The 18,935-nt window shown below is 37.5% G+C and overlaps 2 protein-coding genes across 2 annotated transcripts; one reads left to right on the top strand and one right to left on the bottom strand.

The window, feature by feature from the left end:
• Nucleotides 1–120: 120 nt before the first annotated feature.
• On the bottom strand, nucleotides 121–8,711 carry LOC135466667 (small ribosomal subunit protein uS10m-like). Its single transcript, XM_064744292.1, has 7 exons — nucleotides 8,607–8,711; nucleotides 7,007–7,071; nucleotides 4,743–4,803; nucleotides 4,236–4,375; nucleotides 2,807–2,915; nucleotides 2,012–2,101; nucleotides 121–291 (listed from the first exon to the last, which is right to left on the bottom strand). Exons 1-7 carry the CDS (start codon nucleotides 8,703–8,705, stop codon nucleotides 202–204), a joined length of 654 nt encoding a protein of 217 aa, XP_064600362.1. The 5' UTR covers nucleotides 8,706–8,711; the 3' UTR covers nucleotides 121–201.
• A 1,187-nt stretch (nucleotides 8,712–9,898) lies between these two features.
• LOC135468320 (dynein axonemal light chain 1-like) lies at nucleotides 9,899–15,634 on the top strand. Its single transcript, XM_064746505.1, is given in 11 exon segments — nucleotides 9,899–10,037; nucleotides 10,745–10,783; nucleotides 11,763–11,872; nucleotides 12,410–12,465; nucleotides 13,215–13,232; nucleotides 13,235–13,269; nucleotides 13,488–13,577; nucleotides 13,921–13,974; nucleotides 14,313–14,349; nucleotides 14,948–15,034; nucleotides 15,382–15,634. Coding segments are annotated over 11 exon segments (564 nt in total). The 5' UTR covers nucleotides 9,899–10,034; the 3' UTR covers nucleotides 15,417–15,634.
• Nucleotides 15,635–18,935: the final 3,301 nt, after the last annotated feature.

Raw genomic sequence — 18,935 nt, 5'->3', positions numbered from 1 at the left:
ACATTCAATCATCAATTACACAAGACTCGTTGTGTAGGATGAGTATAAATGAGCAATCTGGCCGTGTTCCTCCACGGTTTACTTGACATAGGCTGAAATAATGCAAAGTCAAGCCATCAATGAGCTTCAACAGGACTTTATTTTCACACAATGTACAGCATTACTTCAGCTCTAATGGATACAAAAGCACAAACACAGCACCTATGAGAGAGGTGGGTAGTGATCCTTTGGTTTGCTGCGGCTGTCTTTGATGGCATCAGCTATATGGTCTGGAAATTCCTCTAAGCAGTACTGTAGACAAAAAAGTTAAAAAATATCATTTGGCAACCTTACAGGAGAAGAAAACTTAAAAACATGACACTATCAGCTGAAAAGAGCACATTTTTATCTACCTGGTGGTGCCTGCTCCATAATTTTGAGATTTTTTGTCACCATACACGTAAAGCTTGAAAACAGCAAAGCTGGTATAGACCGCACTATTCATCGCGTCCACCATCTTTAACACCCTGTAATTTATGCTGAGGGTGCGTTGCCTCTAAGCCAATGAGTGTTAAAACTGCTGGCTTGTTCGTGTAAACTCGAAACCTACGTCCAACATTCTGGTTTCCCGATTGTCAAGCGGAAAATAAAGTGTACTGCTACCTTCTAGAGTTCTACCTGAAATGTACGAACTGCACTTCGGCGGTTTCCGATGGCAATTATCCTTACACAGAAGACTTCATGACTAGCTCTTAGGCAAATGGACTCGCCCACAGCTGATGTTGATCTTGACGCTGACTTTGCAATTTATCAACTTGAGGTACACAGAATTTTTTCAATGGTATTTGACTGATATTTACATTTTCTTCTCCTTTAAAGAGCATGCTTTACATTTACTGCCACCAAATGCAAAGTTCAAACAATGTCAATACTATTGATGCAGATTATAGGTTAGCGGCAGGACATAAGTGATGAAGTAAAGCCTACATGCATCACATAAACTTGTCTACTGGTGGCAGTGATGTAAAGCAAGCATACAGCGGCACATGGGAAGTAGTATTATAAAATCTGATCTTACGTTGTATTCCATGTTCTATCAAAATGAACCCGTTCAAGATGTATACATGTTTGGAGATGCACATGCGTACATTCAACTTTTATTTGGTTCTTGCCAAATCCTTAAACATAACCCTGTGAGATTATCTGCTTGCCTGAACAACAACTGATTATCGCTGATTGGCTACCTAACTCGGGCTAAAGTTCCTTGATATCCTGTCATACTGTGTTTATGTACAACCTACAATCCATACACAAAAACAACAAATAGTACACTGTGGAATGTCCTGAAGACCAATGGATGGTACAAGTTTGAGCAAGAAAAACCAGCAAAACTGTTTAGGTTAGACTTCAGTTGCTAGTGTCGGACGACTTACAGCTGGAGATGTGGAATCCAGTGCATGCACAATAGAGTGTCATGCCATCCCTATCTGCTTAGGCATGTACTTGTAGATGAAAAAATCCAGCTTTAAGAATGAAACAGCTGATATCCATTTCCATGTGAAAAGCACTGGATATGATGCTGATGGAATGAATGCTTATGCAAGGCTTTACGTCCAACTTAACCGTTTTTCAGTCATATGACGACGAGGAGTCATTAGGTGTGTGTCCGTATACTTGTATGCCGCCGCAGCCGCCACTGAAGCAGCATGTCAAAGACACCAGACATAGCACCCCACCCAGTCATATTATACTGACACCGGGGCCAACCGGTCCCGTTTCCTTGCTCTAATCTCTCAGTGCTGAGAAGTCTTTGGGTATGGTCCGATCCGGGGTCTCCGGACTTTGGGGTGGACACCCTAACCATTAAGCCATCAGAGTGGTTCATGCTTATTTGGGCAGTGACCACAATACGCTGTACCTAGTTCAGCATGTGGAGTTAACTTCACTGCTCCAGTGTTACTGGACTGCGGCGTAACAGATATTTCAACTGGATGTCGGAATAGCCATGAACAATTCAGGAAGCATGGCTTACCCTGGAAACTTTCATGGCCACCCCCTCTGGCAAGTTCCTCTGGATGTACTCTAGAAACGTGTCTGCAGTTGATCCGGTTAGATGCTTGAACTGAAGACAGAAATACGGTTACACATAACGTCACAAAGATGGTCAGCATGATAGGACTACATGCTGGGTTGTACTCACCTTGTGCAGAGGCCCGTAGCCCTCTGACTACTACCTCTACTGAAAGAATTCACAAATCTGATACAGATGGTACAGAACATAATCCTGAATGCCCGATGGAAATGACCATAACTTTGTAACCTGTAACATTTTATTCTAAAGTTACTGTGCCTGAATCTGGCCAAATTTGACCAAAATTTGCAGATGGCTTGATTGGGTTTTTAAATATGGAGACTTATGGGCAGTCAGTGATGCCAGATATTGCTGAAGTAGTTTTTTATTTCGTCGGTAGTCAACATCCAGCATACAGAGCAACATACAAAATCAATAGATTCGCAGGGTGCTGGCAGACCATCCGCAGGGTGCTGGCAGACAGTGAAATAGAACAGCTGCTAACAACCCAGGCTGGATTTTAGCATGTGCCTTGAGTAAGTGTAAATATGTGGGTGACATGTTGAAAAATTCACTTGCCAAAGGTTGGTTGTTTATTCCAAGCACTGCAGTATTCTTCATCCTTAAAATTGACCACAGGATTGCTGAAATATTCTTAAGAATTAATCATTAAACAACGATCAAACAAAAATGTGGATTGCATTTGTATTTTGAGGAAGCAAGGTCCTCTATTACCAGGTGTCCAAGCATACATACCTCAAACACTCTGAAGTGGGTTCTCCATTCATACTGAACACGATGCTTCTTGAAGATGTGAACTGATTTGAGGAGAGTTCTTCTTGTGATTATTTTGGGGGGAGTAAAACTATAAAAACAAGGCATACCTTTAATATGGTATAATGATATATGACAATTACCATTATTCCTCACAGGTGAAATATAACATCACTGAGCTGAAGTAATACATGTAGTAAACATGGTCAATGGGAAGTATGTGGGGGCTAGTAAGATTCATACTGGGCATGCTGGGTAATGCCAGAGAATGAGGTAACCCTACTGGATAACATAACTGCATGTACATGTATGCCAGTTGCGATGTGCAATTAACTTGTAGGAAGCAAGCTTTTTGTCAACGGTGAACATTTCAAGAAGTCACAACTTGATGTCATACTCCTAAATAATACCCTGATTCTTCTAATTTTTGGGACAACTATTAGCAGCATTAAATTGGAATATTACAATTCTTTACCAGCCTTCTGGAAAAGTAAGGATACGAGTATGCTGTTAATTAGATGCTCTAGCCATGTGAGAAAAAAGAACCTCAATATTCCTGCTACAATTACATATATATACTGGTTAAAACGAGCAGACCAGGTGCCCAAAAATTAGAAGAAATAGGGTATGCACAATTAGATGACAGCTGTTCAGGCTATGGGCCAGGGTGGAAGAAAACAAGAAATGAGCCATCAGAAGATGGTGAATGCCCAAGGCTATGCTTGGTAGAAGGATTATGTAATGTCATCAACTGCATCCCCTATCAAGTAGTGCCCTTTCTATGTTCAAAGATGCATCCCAAATAACACAAGCTCACTCTCACATGGCCTCTGTCACTCCTTCAAAGTTTCAGGAAAATCAAATCATAATTTCATTTATTTATTTGATTGCTCTTTTACACCGTACTCAAGAATATTTTACTTATACCACGGCAGCCAGCATTATGGTGGGAGGAAACTGGGCAGAGCCCGGAGGAAACGCACAACCATCCACAAGTTCAAAATCACAACTGAATGAAGAGACACGTTGATAAAAACTCACTATTAGGCTACAATCTATGTTTAAAAGGCAATGATCGATGCAGTATAACTCAAATAGCACATGCCCATCCTTTTATAGTTTCTGTAATGCTAACAGTTTCAGAAAAACCCAATCAGATTACAGGAGGAGATGCGTTACCAAGGTAATGATTATGGATTAAGATTATGCTATATTTCCCTGCATTATGGACTGTTGTCACTGGAGCTGGATATGAACCCACGACCCCACTGGTCAAGTGCTGAATGATAGCGGCTATAACAAATTCATTCTGCTCAATGATCCAGTCAAGATTCCAACCATACAAATATAAATGATGATTTGGTGAAAACATCTGAGATCAGTACAAAGGCTACATGTTGACAATACTTACATTTGACCTATCTCTATTTCTAGCTCTTGTGCTGCCAAGGTCACAAATTTTTGGTAGCTGTCAAGGACTGCAGGCTCATGACCTTTCACCTCCACGTCCAACTGTCTGTACAGGTCATCCGGTACGTCCTCATTTTCAACCTTCAACAGTTGTAGCATCCATACAAAATGAGTTTTTCACGCTGCACTGTTTGGCTCTTTGACTTTGATTTTGGTTTGATGTTGCTTGAAGCTTGATTTCTGTCGCCCCACAAATGTGTCTCCATGTCAAATACACACAATTCCACCCTCTTAAGGGACGTCCACGAAGTACTTAGCTGCACACTCACAATTCAGTATTTTGGACAATCCCCTACCCAGTGTACTCATCTTGCAAAAATCTGACAACTACTTAAATTTCAGCAACCACAGTTCCTTCTCAAGAACCAGAAGCAGACTTGATTCAGGTTACTAGGATATACAAGAGCTATTTTGTCACAACAAGAAACTGTACTATACTGTTACATACCTCTGTTGATGAATTATAACACCTGATCGGAGAAATTGCCAAATGTGTAGGAGATGGAAACCTGAAAAGAAAAATATAGGCAGCCTAAATGGATTGCTCAGTTTTCTGACATGAAAAAGTTTTTTCCCTTAACATTTACCCTGAACCTACGTTGACACTAGGCCCAAAAAAACGATGTAGAGTCCGCATCGATTTTTAGGGCCGTTAACAATGCATTCACACGGTCAAGATTCGAGCAAGGAAAGAATTCTGTGCAGGGTTATGTGCGTAGGCCTACGTGTATATGTGATATGATGCACTAGCTCATAGGTTGTGCGCCTCCAGATAATTCCAAATGATGATGTGTGATCATAGAGTTCACAATTCAGCATTACATTTACTAGATTTACTTCTGTCTACTTTTTGTCCAGTGTATACAACATGGTTTTTAGCTATTAAATAAAATAAGATAGCCAGTTTTTTTATACCATCTAAAAGTATGTTAACCCCCTAAAACAAAATTCAAGTTACCATTGTCAAATCTCACACGCTGAAGAATATCTTTTTCCACACATTCCCTTTTTCTTACTGGTCACATTGTAGTTTATTCTTTTCCTTGTTGTAATTGGTTTTTATAACTACAGTAATCAAGAGCTAACTCCTTTGTTGCCTGATGCCATGCGATGTCTTCAGTGAGTCGACATTGCTAATGCTGACTGGTCAAAAGTAAAAATCTGTCACAATTTTCTGTAATGGACCGAAAAAAAAAAAAAATGGGTCTCTGAGCCATTTGTTTGAATTCATCATTGGGCACAAAGTCAGATGCGGTGCATGTAAATGGATATACGTTTTAGCACTTTATCCATTTTCCATGTAATTCGTACGAAATTCAGTTTGGACTAGGGAGCGATTTTCAGGCTTAGTGTGAATGTAGCTTTGCAACTATTGGAATACTGAAGTGGCAAAGTTGTGAAGTCTGTAATTTACAGTAATTAATATCTACGTAGGACATCAACTATGGAAAATCCCCTTTGTGCTATTGTGCTTTTCAAATATGCAAAATCTGAGTGAAACACATCCAGTACTTTAAAAGATATCTGCCATAACATAAATTTACCGTAACATTCAAGGTATTACATTCAGTATGCCTGTACTTTGTGACATAATGAAAATTTCAAGTAGTTGTTCCCTTACTGACCCCTGGAAACAACCGGTATATCTAGAAATACCCTTACAGTTACATGTACTGTATTTCACCTTAAGTTTGGTACCAGGTATTTAATATGTACTTTAAAAAGCCATATGTCTTTTCCAGTCTGAATGAGGGGCACCATACAGGGCTAGTCCAATGAAGGCACACAGCCCCATACATGGTTTGCCCAGTAAGGTGCCCCACACATGGCTTGTCCAGTGGGATCCCATACTCAGCTTATCCATTGCAGGATCCCATACTCAGCTTAACCAGTTGGTTCCTATCAGTCAGACATGATTGTGGTGAACCAAGAAAATAGCTGAAATTTACTATCATAGCCCAAAAAGGCCGGGGTCCAGGGGCCGCCTAGGCCCCGGAAGCTAGAAAAATCTGCGGAAAACAGGTAAATTAATCGAAACTGAACAAAGAAACAGCGGAATTCCGCTAAAAAGCGGAAAAAAATCATGTCTGTATCAGTGTTAAAGCCATTCGCATTTTGGGGAAAACAGGGAAAAACAGGGGTAAAACTGGGAAAAACAGGGGTAAAACAGGGAAAAACAGGGGTAAAACAGACCAAAATAGCCAGGGCTTTGGAGCCCACAGATTTGTGTATGCTTGGAAATGCATTCTCAGCCATTTTTGATATTTCTGTAGATATTATAAAATGTACATCACTGACATCTACTTGGGAGTTAGTCCTACAAGTCATGAATTCAAACAATACAGATCTTTATGTGTTTTAATTTTGTAAGTAAATGTATTTATCAATAGCTACCCTAATAGATATCCCACACTCAACTGATTTCCTAGAAGCTCTGAATTTTTTTTATTTATTTCTATATTCTATGAAATGAATATATCAGTAACTATCTTAAAACTTTAGTACAAATTTCCTGATACATGTAAAACCATTTCATTTTTAGAAAAAAAGCATCTGATTATTTCAAAATTTTGCCTATATGATTTATTTTCTTGTCTTTTTTGGCGAGTCCTTCTGAGAGACATAATGAAGCTCTGTATCCATCGCTCCTAATAACGCTTTTCCAGCGACAGCCCCCACGCACGGTGAAATTCAGCCACTTATGATAATTACTTCTCTCGTAGTAACGGTGTCTGTTGAGAGGTTGTTCTATAAAGTGTCCGTAACCAACTGTTAACCTACAAGGAAAACAAAATTAAAAAACTGATGTGCTCTCCTCAGTGTACTACAAATCAGTGCAAATTTTAAAATTGTCATCTTTTACAAGAATATTGAGGTAAAATTTGGGTTACTCAAACCAGAGAGGAACAGAATATGTCAAAGTGATGAAAACCTATTCAAAATACAGGACAATAAACTGAAATGAAAGGCTGAAACACGTTTTGACAGGGAGCATATGTAATAACACCAAGTCTGAAACTTGGTAAAACTGACACTCTTACATTTGTCAAAACATCTGCTTTGATAAACTGTAGCAACTGAAGAATAAGGCCCCCAATCTAACTAGCTGACCATAGTAAAACTAGGACCATTTTGTGTAGTCCATCTAGAATGTTTCAGTCTGCTACTTTAAAATTCTGACGTGCCTTATAACAAAGAATCCATCGCTACCTTTCAAGAAACATGGCGTGGATTTCAAACTCCCATCTCCTTTCCGTCATTGCAATCAAACAGACCTCCTTTGCTCATTTCCATATAAAAAATTGTCCAAGAAGTCCCGAACACTGTCCACTTAAGTTGTTACCTTCACCTATGGCACTCATTACCTTGCTGGCCTGTGATCACATTGAGGTCCAGAACTTTGGTCATACTAAGCGCAAAGCCGTCAACAGCGGTCCTGAATTGACACTTGATCTACTTGTGGGTTTGACAATGTCACTGAGTTTTGGCAATGAAATCCTTCCTGAGAGCTATAATAGTTCCACTGCTGTATATGAGCACAATTTCAATCTTCTTAATCCAACCCAATGGCATTAAGAAGAATGCGTATTTTCATCAAAGGTAAGTCTGAGAGCCACCAGGCCCTAAGTTCCATCCAGTCGGCATTCAGAAATATGCGGTGAGTTCTTTGAGAGACAAGGATAAGCTCAGTGTTATGCGGAATGTCAGAATTTTATCATAGCACACTCAATCCATCTACATGGACTTCATCTCCTGAAGCCTGCAGTGCATTATGATGTTTTCAAAGCTTTAAAAAGGGGAATAAATAGTACAACAGCACCCAATACAGCTTTGCGTCTGTGCTGCTTCATACAGGTTTGCTGCTTGGTGTGAGTATAGGTATTTCGTCGAGTATTGCTGATTTGCTCCAACTACCAACATCAATAAACATGCAACATTAGGGGCTTTTTTTTTCTCCTACTTCAGCACAGCGGTTGAAGCGAACACTGACATAAGTTATTCCTGGATGGCTATGTTCCGTAAGCCTGAACAAATAAAAGCGAATATAGTCATCCTGAGCTTAACATTTGTATACTTTGTTGACCTAGCTGACCCTGTCCATGAAACAGTTCAACCAAGTTTCGAACTTCTTACTAAAATTCAATGGAAATGATTCTATACGCAACTTGCTTCTGCTTTGGGACTGACAGATGATTTAAGTGACGGGAACAGAGCATTATGTAATACCTCAATGTACACTCTGAGGTAGTTGTAAAAAGAATATAAATACCTTCACATTTGTACATTACGGTATTATTTAAAGTATCTGTACCTGGTAAGTGGAGTGATATCTCTGTTTAGAAGAATTCACCGACAGCGATACAAACTTCTTTAACAAATACCCGGTCCGCCCGGATGTGCGCGCAGCCATTTTGTATAACCCTGTGTTATTATAAAATCCAAACGCACATTACATTGCCGACCCAGTTCAGGAAGTGTGTTCATTTACATGATTTCCACTTATTATCTTTACCGCGTTTTGTCTATTTCTTATTTTTGCAAGATATTTGTATAGCTATATCTGACTTTATCAATCACGGTAAATCATCATCCATGTGATAAATCTACTGGACAGCTTAATTACATGTGCAAGTAACAAAAAGTCAATCTTAACACAAGTTTTTCTTCTCCTCACGACTCTTCTGATTTGCTGAATGCATCATTGGCTACATAAAATGACTGGATCATGGTTCTCCATGTAGAAATTGATATATAGTACATGCACCATTAAGTGCTTGTAGGCCTTGGAACATTTAATTAAGTAAATTTATCTGTATACCTGAATTCTCTTGATTCTAGTCTCTTACATACGCCTACTGTCATTTTACATAAGCTAGCTGACCGCTGTGGTAAAAAAGCAATATACTTTTTACTGTATCTTAAATGTAGGATATATGTCAGGCTACAGCCCTGTCCAGACTATCCCACATCACTCAACTTTGGCTGAGTCAACAAGTTGAGCCATGTTTAGTAGTCTGTAGGGGTTCTTCAACTTCATTCAACAACACTCAACATTTCTGAATTGGAAATTTGCATGTGTATTTTTTTGTCAACAAGTTGAGTGAATGTAGCCAATCAGGGTCCATGTAAAAATAACATGACCGCTTTAAGACACGTGACCTGAACAAAATGGCGAAAGTTTGGTTAAAAAAAACCAAAAAAAAAACCAGCTCAATACACGACAACAGTATTGGACAGTGTTAACCTACCTGATCGGTAGTGTGGACGGGACACTCAACTTACATCAACAGCATTCAACTTGCTAATGAGTCAACAAAAGTTGAACGCTGTTGGATAGTCTGGACAGTGCTTTAGGGAATTTGCTTTAAAACTGGGTCATGTAGGTTTCAGTATGCCTATTTTGATATTTGAATGTTACAAGTGTAGGCATACGTCAATTTCTGTCAAAACTTTAAATTTTAGCTGAAAAAGAAATACTTCTGCAAATAAAACTCTCGTCATCCATCGAGACAAAACTTATTTATTACTTACTTAAATTAAATTTTTATATTTTATCCAGTAATACTGCCGGGGGCTTGACTTCCGGTCACCTGCAGTTGTCATGACAACTACGGTATGTAATACATGATGGTCGATGTTTGACTTCAAATTTGACACGACATTGACGAGTTGTTGACATACCCTTCACGGCCAAAGACCGCAACATCAGGAACGCAGAAGAGGAAAAAGTCCAACGATCATGGTAACAAGCTACTTCTGAGTTGCCCATGTGTTTAAAATTAAAATCTTTCTCTCGCCTTAATTCATTTCGGCTTCTTACTCTTCATGTTCTTAGTACCAGTACTGGCAGTAGGTCTACCGGGAGTTCATCACATTTCTGAATTTGTCATAGTCCTATACAATACGCATTTGTTCTTGATAAAGGTAAGATTAAACTTATAAAACACATCCATCTAGACTGACATTAAAGGATCGTGACGAGAGTTATGATACATGTGCATTGATATTTATGGCTATGAATGTTATGTAATTAAACTAAAGTGTCTGTAATTCTGACCTAGCTGACATATGATAATTCATATAACCTAACTTTCTAGTCAAGGAATATTGTGTTAGAAATTTACATCATAGATGTGTACCTGCATGGTGTTTTACCGTGTTGCACATACCCCGCTAGATTTTTCAGTGGTTCAGAATGTACGTACACATGCCACAGTAACTATCATTTTATTTATGGGTATGTATTTAGTTTCAAACACCTTAATGCTTTATACAGGCATCTTGATTAAATATTAATTTAATTATTACTTAATTAGCACTCAAAAACATGGGTATGCAACAGGTTCATGCAAAGTACAGATGAAGGTTAAGAGAATTTATATGTACATTAAAATGAATACAACAGTTGCTGTCAACATATATAATAATGCACTGGTATTTTATTTGTAGGCTAAGGCAACAACAATTAAAGAAGCTTTGGCAAAGTGGGTATGTATGTTTACACATGTATAATATTTGTTTTCTGTGGCGACCTTGGTGTTGGTATGCTATTGAGCGCTTTACAGCATGTGCTCCTACTTTCATTATTATGTTTAGCGCTGTATCTGTAGCAAATATTTAGTTATGAAGAACATATGGGTACTCAAATTTAGATGTGCCCAAAAATATACTGTATCACTAAAAATCCTACATGTACACATCACGTAACAATCAGCAGTGTATACACACTGAGTGACTACATTACAGGCTGAACATAGAGATAACTTTAGGTGACTGACATCTCATGTGATGACCCAGGAGCTTCCCACTAATGCGGTTGCTGTGAGTTCAAGTCCTGCTCATGCTGGCTTCCTCTCCTACTGTACATGTGAAGGTCTTCCAGCATCCTCAGATGGTTGTGGGTTTCTTCCTGGCCGTTTCCTCTCACTGTAATGCTGGTCGCTGGCGTATAAGTGAAATATTCTTGAGCACGGCGTAAAACACATACCAGTCAAATAAATAAATCTCATATGATGTGAATGGATGAACTGACCATGTGGCCAGTCAGAACTGTATGTTGCAATACTGCAGATATAACCTTATAAAAAAGTATGCAGTTATAAAAGAAAATCATTGGATCTGTTACGGTCAGTGCTGAAGTTTGGAAATATATATGTAATAGAACATAAAAACTGTTTTTTTTTTTACCCCCATTACTTGATTTTAAATTATATTAAGACAGCCAATAACAGTGAGACACAATACTCTCACATATATTCTGACGCAATAAATCATCTGCACAAGTTGGATGGACCAGTGTAGAACTTAATCCTGGTAACTTTCTATCCGAGGCATCTGAGAAACCAACACTTTAGTTCAGTCTTTCATTTCTGTCAATGTCTAATGTGGATATTTGTTCAGCGTGGTGTCCAAGCTTCTCATACGTGAAGAGTATTTTTTTTACTCTGGTTTAATACATCTTTAACAGGAAGAGAAAAATGGACAAAAAGCATCTGAAGCTACTGAAGTAAAGTTATGTGGATGTTATCCCCCTATAGAGAAGATGGATGCCTCTTTGTCAACTCTTGCCAGCTGCACGTAAGTTTCACATAATTGAGCAATGGTCATCTTCATAAGCACTGCATACTTTAATGCGCTTGTACTTTATACATACTTACATTTTAATATGGTTGTTTATGTTATGACCAAGAATATTTTTAAAGCCTGAAATTTATCAGCGTCATGGGTGAAAGAACAACAGAGAAAAAACTGGAGTACTTTTGAATATGCATATGCTGGAAAATATAAACATCAACAATACAAGTAAAATTTGGGATATAATTGTGTTCACAGTGTATTTACCAAAAGCCTTGATCATTAATCCATTCATATCTAATAACCATCTCTAGAGCTGCCTTTTTAAGTAGAAGCCTTTGTATTACTGATAATATTTTCAGATATAGCTGTTCAAGTACAAAAAGCTTCATAGCTCAAATTATTTTTTTCTGTTTGAGTGATCAAGATGTTTGTCAAGTTAGCTAATAATTGTGTGCTGTTCTAGCATATTAATGAAATACAGCACTGCAAGTATTCTTTGAGTCATTAAATTTTCCCTTATATTTTCTTACATTTCAGAAAACTGTCTTTGTCGACTAATGCAATTGAAAAAATTGCAAATTTGAATGGTTTAAGTAAGTGCTTGCTTCCATTTTATTTATCTTTATTCAGCAAAGTTGGAAAAACATTTCTGATTGTTTTCTCTGGATTCAGTTATCTTAACTGTTGTGGTGTTTGTGCTTGTTCTAGGACATATTTATGTATGTTAATAACTTAGTATTTAGTGGTAAGTTGTCTGTAGTTTTCAGTTCATTGGATTTCATGAATACTATACCCGGAAGCAAATGAATGTCTTGCTGCAGAAATATATGCAAAAAGATGTAGTTTTGTAATTTATTTAATTTATCAGACTTCAGAATTAACTGAAGCTCTGTCCGTTCATATCTGAACATCATGATTACATTTGACTAGTAACACTACACTGACCTCTGAAGGCAGAGGTCAGTATTACTCCTGAGGCCCTTTAAAACTCAACCCTTGTATCAACCAAATTAAAAGGCCTGATCTGATCTTACTGTATGATGTAATGAAAATAATACTACTAAACCAGTTTTTCTGCCTTCAGATCTAGACAGCACTTGCAGCTCTGCCAGTTTGTGGTACTGCAGCAAAGCAGTGAACAAATTTTGACATGTTTGATGGGCCTAAATGTCAACACAGATTATAGTGTTCCTCATAGACTGAGATGAACCATGAAGTTTTATTAGCTTGCAAAGTTTTGCAAGTAATGGCTGGTATAACTGTATATTCAGGCATATGCAGAAAGCCAATTAAGCCCACACATGGTATAAACCATATATATAAATAATACTTCCTTTTTCAGAAAATCTCACAATTTTGTCTCTGGAAGAAATGCCATCAAAAGTTTAACTGGTCTGGTAGGTATATGTAATTTTTTCACATGTTATTTAATGTATGGTTTCATAAGGAAGCAGAATTACTTTTAGAATCATTAGGTACAAACAGTAAAAAGTAAACATTAACTGTATATACTTTAAATATCTGTGAGAATATCACTGACAAGTCTGCTTTGATAAAGGAAGACTGGCCATATTTAAAGTTAAACATTGTTTTCTATGCACATTTCCTTTCATAGGAAGCAGTTGGTGACACATTACAAGAATTGTGGATCTCCTACAACAACATTGAAAAACTGAAAGGCATCAATGTTCTCAGAAAACTGAAGGTACTGTTGGCAGTTGTGAAACAAAACATGGTTCAAATGAGCTTTAATTGGCAGAAAAAAACATTGAAAATAAACACAAGGCTCAACTTTATGTAAGAAAAGTGGGTTTTCCAACAGGCTTATTAATGGTATTTTACTGTCATGGACACCTATTGTTTTTATTTCTGTGTAACTGTAAAATGTCATTATATTTTCAAGATACATTAATTCGTTTTCTAAAAGCCAGATTTGTCATATGGTTATGGTCAACATGTACACAAGAAAATCAAGGTATACATATCAAAAATTCTTTGCCTGTTTGTAAGTAGTTATATGTTGTCATTATAAGTTTTACTTTATGCAGGTCCTGTACATGTCAAACAACTCTGTCAAGGCCTGGGAAGAGTTCATGAAACTAGTAGGTATACATATACATGTATGTTTCTTATAGATGTTGTTTAACATATGCTAATGATAAGATGGAATCAGCCTCATTTCCCTGTTGTTTTCAAAAACTAAATGTGATTACTGTTTTGACTGAAATAATCCTTTCCATTCCTAAAAATAATGAATGAATTATTTCCTTGTAATTACATTGCCCAGTGACTGTATGACCATTTGCAGTATCAAGAGAGTAGTTTCAAAGAATATGAAATTGTATGTGTGGTACAAGAAATGGCTCCGTCTTAAGCAATGCGCTGTGTATTAATTTTAATATTATTACAAATCAGATTAATATATAAATTATTATTACAGGCAGATTTACCTGTCTTGGAAGATTTGCTTTTTGTAGGTAAGTGTACATTTCATTGGTTATATCACCATAACTATGGGGACAAGAACAAGGCAGTGTTTGTACATCAAATTCATGTAGTTTATTGCCAAAAACATCTGTCTCTCGGAATGATTCAGAAGAACTGACATCTGACTGCGAATCAATGCTGTGTAACATTTGCTGAGTGGGCATTTCAGGAGTCCTGTGAGTTCAAGCAGATATTGTCGAGACAGAGTGTAGTCTCTCTCAAAGTAGGGCAAGCAAATGGTAAGATATATTTGCTAGATAGACTATACATCTTGCATAGCCAGGTTTGTGGGCCCTACGCGCTGTTAGCAGTTACTGTACTATCATGCCTTTCATCCATGTTAGTTCGCAAAATTGCCTACCCTATCTCATCCAAGCCTGCCTGAACTTGCATGATTCCTGAAATGTCGTCTCTGCTTATTCTCCAAAAAAGCTGGAGATTATTGGAGGAAGAGCACCTTTTTATTATATTACATGTTACTGTAGTTGATATATACACTGCACATTACCTAATTTTTCTTTAACTAGTGAACAGTGTACTAGTGATGGTCTTTTGTTCCTATGATCCATAACTTCTCTGGAAATACAGGCAACCCATTGTATGAGGAACAAGAGGCTAACAACACATGGCGGGACGAAGCATGCAGACGGCTGAGTAAACTGAAAAAGCTAGATGGTAACTTTTCCTTGTGTATCGTTTTGATGATCTAGAGTTAAGTTAACAAGTGCCTGATATGATCACTTTTATGAAGGTTACATTTAAAAGACTATAGGGGCTTTTCCAGGTGATGTAAAAAGGGAGACAACCCTTTGTTCAGTACAATAAAATGTTCAGTTGAACTTAAATAAATATTCATTTACATACGTTGTTCATGTAGTTATTTAATGAGAGGAGGGTTGATCTCCCTTTTCACAACCAAACCAGTCTTTTAGTTCTTACTGCAACTTAACCCAGAAAAGCTGTAAGGAATTTGTTCTTCTGTTCGATTGTGCTATTTGATGGTCTTATTCTCTTTGTTACAGGTGTTCCTGTGGTAAGAGATGAAGATGCAGACTAATCAATACATAAATCACCGAGTGATCAAGGGGAGACAACTACAATCTGTGATCCGTCCAAACTTCCCTCGACTCATTCCTTTCTTAGTCCATCTTATTGGTAGAATCCAGTGACTTTTACTCCTCATTTCTCCTCTGAGCAAATTTTCGTATTTGTTATCTGAATTTTCTGCTGATGTACATTTGACACAAGGACATTAAATTGTTATATTTTCTTTAACAGCTATTTATTTCATTGCTGCTATAAACTTGTACATAGATGCTGATTTTAAAGGAGAAGGAAACTTAAATATCAAACAAATACCACTGAAAAGTGTGCGCATTTTCTCACAGGTCTATGCAATAAAAAATTCTAGTATGTACCTCAGATTGATAAATTATAAAGTCAGCGCCAAAATCCCCTAGTGGGCAACTCCATTCTGCCTAAGAACTAGGCCTGAAGTCTTCTGTGTTAGGAGGTGAATTGCTGTTGGAAACGAAAGTGCAGTTCCTACCTTTCTGGTAGAACTCTTCTTCCCAGAAGGTAGCGAACAGTACAGTTTGTTTTCCTCTTGACGATCGGGACACCGGAATGTTGGACATAAGTTCCGAGTATACACAAACAAGCAGTTTTAACCACTCTAATTGGCCAAGAAGCAACACAGCCCGAGCATAAATTACAGGTGTTAAAGATGGAGGATGCGATAGACTCAGCAATTTATGCCAGCTTTGCCGTTTTCAGGCTTTATGTGCATGGCAAGGAAAAATTGCAAAATTATACATCAGGCACCACCAGATAGGAAAAAAAATGTGCTCTTTTCAGCCTATAGTGTCATAATTTTAAGTTTTCTTCTCCTTTAATACTGTGAAATAAAACATGGACTACCTTTATTTTTGAATCCTCCTGTTTGATTTCAATTTGTAATGGCAATTTTGTATTTGCATTATTGCCATCACAGAGATTCTGGTGTAAAACATAATGGCAATACGAACGAGTTTACCTTGTGCTGTTTATGTCCAAGCCTTCCCCTCACTGGTGTATTAGACAAAACAATCTCCCATGATTTCTTCCTCTTACTGGTGTATTAGACAAAACAATCTCCCATGATTTCTTCCTCTCATTGGTGCATTAGACAAAACAATCAACCACGATTTCCTCCTCTCACTGGTGTATTAGACAAAACAATCTACCATGATTTCCTCCTCTTACTGGTGTATTAGACAAAACAATCTCCCATGAGTTCTTCCTCTCATTGGTGCATTAGACAAAACAATCCACCATGATTTCCTCCTCTCACTGGTGTATTAGACAAAACAATCTACCATGATTTCCTCCTCTTACTGGTGTATTAGACAAAACAATCTACCATGATTTCTTCCTCTTACTGGTGTATTAGACAAAACAATCTCCCATGAGTTCTTCCCCTCACTGGTGTATTAGACAAAACAATCTCCCATGATTTCTTCCTCTTACTGGTGTATTAGACAAAACAATCTCCCATGATTTCTTCCTCTCATTGGTGTATTGGACAAAAAAAAAAATACCATGATTTCCTCCTCTCATTGGTGTATTGGATAAAACAAATTATTTCCTACAGCACAGTTGTCAGTGTACAAGCACTCCAGCCTGCCTTAATCACACTTTAACCAAACTGTAGAAGATGGATCCAGTTGTCAACAGGCCGGTTGTCTTTCATGCAGTGCTGTAGATTTCTCAACCTGTCTCTGCCACCTGGGTCCCCTGAACACAAACCATGTACACAGCATTCGGTAAATGAACATGTATCATATTTCACTGAAAGTTCAGCGTGTAAAATGCATTTCAAGAAGCACACAGGCCTTAAAATAATACTTTAGATGCCAACACACATTTTGTGGTAAGAAATATCTTATCAGAAAAACTTAAGTGTTGGCATCAAATCACTCTTGGTCCTGTGCGGTAGACGAATCAAGAAAATGTGTCACTTGATAAATGCTAAACTTTAGGTGAAAACATACACAGTACATTTTGTACTAATTTATCACACGATTTAGTTACTCAGTTCCGATTTAATGCCATATTGATGAATTTTTCATTTATATGATACACAGCAGCCAATTTTGTGGCTGGAGGAATAGTGTACAAACACTGCTAGATGGTTCTCTTCTGAGCATGCAATAGTCAAGGTTAGTTCAAGACACACCGCTAAAGAGTTAGTGACCCAGTTCATTGTAAACTGAATCCATTTATTCTCATGATAGATGCTTTTCAGGACAAAGTTCGCTTGTATTAAAACAGTACAATGGGATGCCTTCTAAAAGTTGACAAGTGTACAGCATGATAAATGATGTCATCTAAAAAGGCAGCTTCATACAAAGATGTCACTTCTGATGATGTGTTGATTAAATGAGGTTAAATGAAAACAGTTTTTATGTTTATAATATAGAAATGGTGTATGATGACCAAATTTCCCCCCGCAAGTAGACTGGGGAAATAAAACAAGTACCAGCAGTTTCACGCATAGTGACATCAATACGATAAAATATACAACTACAATAACAAGTGCGTTCATGTTAACATTGATGTACAAAAACATACATTCTTTAATAATCATGCAGTCTTAACAACATCACATCAACCAATCTTACCATTCTTCATAGCATGGTAACAAACAGAATGTCTTCTATGGTTTTACTCTTTTTGTATACCCGTAAAAAAGATAAGACATTCAGATCATGTGGACTGCTTAAGACCATACATTTATAAAGCACTGAAAACTTGAAGCATAACATGAACAAACTTGCAGAGGAATGGGATGAACAGACTGAATGGTGCCATTTAAGAGAACGTAATTGTTCTGAATTTTCAAAAAGCAAATAAACAATGCTCTTTTCCCATTAGCATGGCAGCACGGAAATTTACAGAAATACCTGACCTCCCCAAAAATAATCAAATCTATCAATTCATACATTTTAACAATGTGAGTGAAAACTAAAATAAATGTGAAACAAACCTTTATTGTTACTGGTTAGAAATTTGCTGTTTGTGGTTACAGATAAGAACGCAGAGTTTATGGTTACAAATAAACTTGGTGCTTGTGGTTACCAGTAAGAAACTTGGTTTTTTTGTGATAACAAATAAGAAATGAAGTGAAACAAAAGTTTCACACAAATGTAAACTACTTCAATCCGCACCTCACATAACTGTAGACTGCAGAAATGTAGGGCCACTTCACACGGACTTGGGGCCATGGGGATCACTTGTTTTAAGACATTTCACTCTGAGGATTTTCACCACACAGGATACGTGCACACACAAGTTTGCTATAAATATACTACTGATACAAAATTTTAGCAAATTTACATACATGAATACAAATGTACATGTTATGTAAAGAAAACCTGCAACTTATCGGCCTGTAGAAAGCTTTTTCCCCCACAAGCTTTGGCAGTATGCTGGAACAGATAGAAGTTTTCAGGCACACTGTTGTGAACAGTGTGTTGTTCTGTGAAATAAAATTTTTTATATTTGCCATTCATGATTTACATGTATATAGCCAGCG

The sequence above is a fragment of the Liolophura sinensis genome, chromosome 6 (genome assembly GCF_032854445.1).
Source record: "Liolophura sinensis isolate JHLJ2023 chromosome 6, CUHK_Ljap_v2, whole genome shotgun sequence".
Lineage (NCBI taxonomy): Eukaryota > Metazoa > Mollusca > Polyplacophora > Chitonida > Chitonidae > Liolophura > Liolophura sinensis.
Note: the sequence above shows the minus strand (reverse complement) of the source record. Positions and strands in the feature narration are given on the sequence as shown.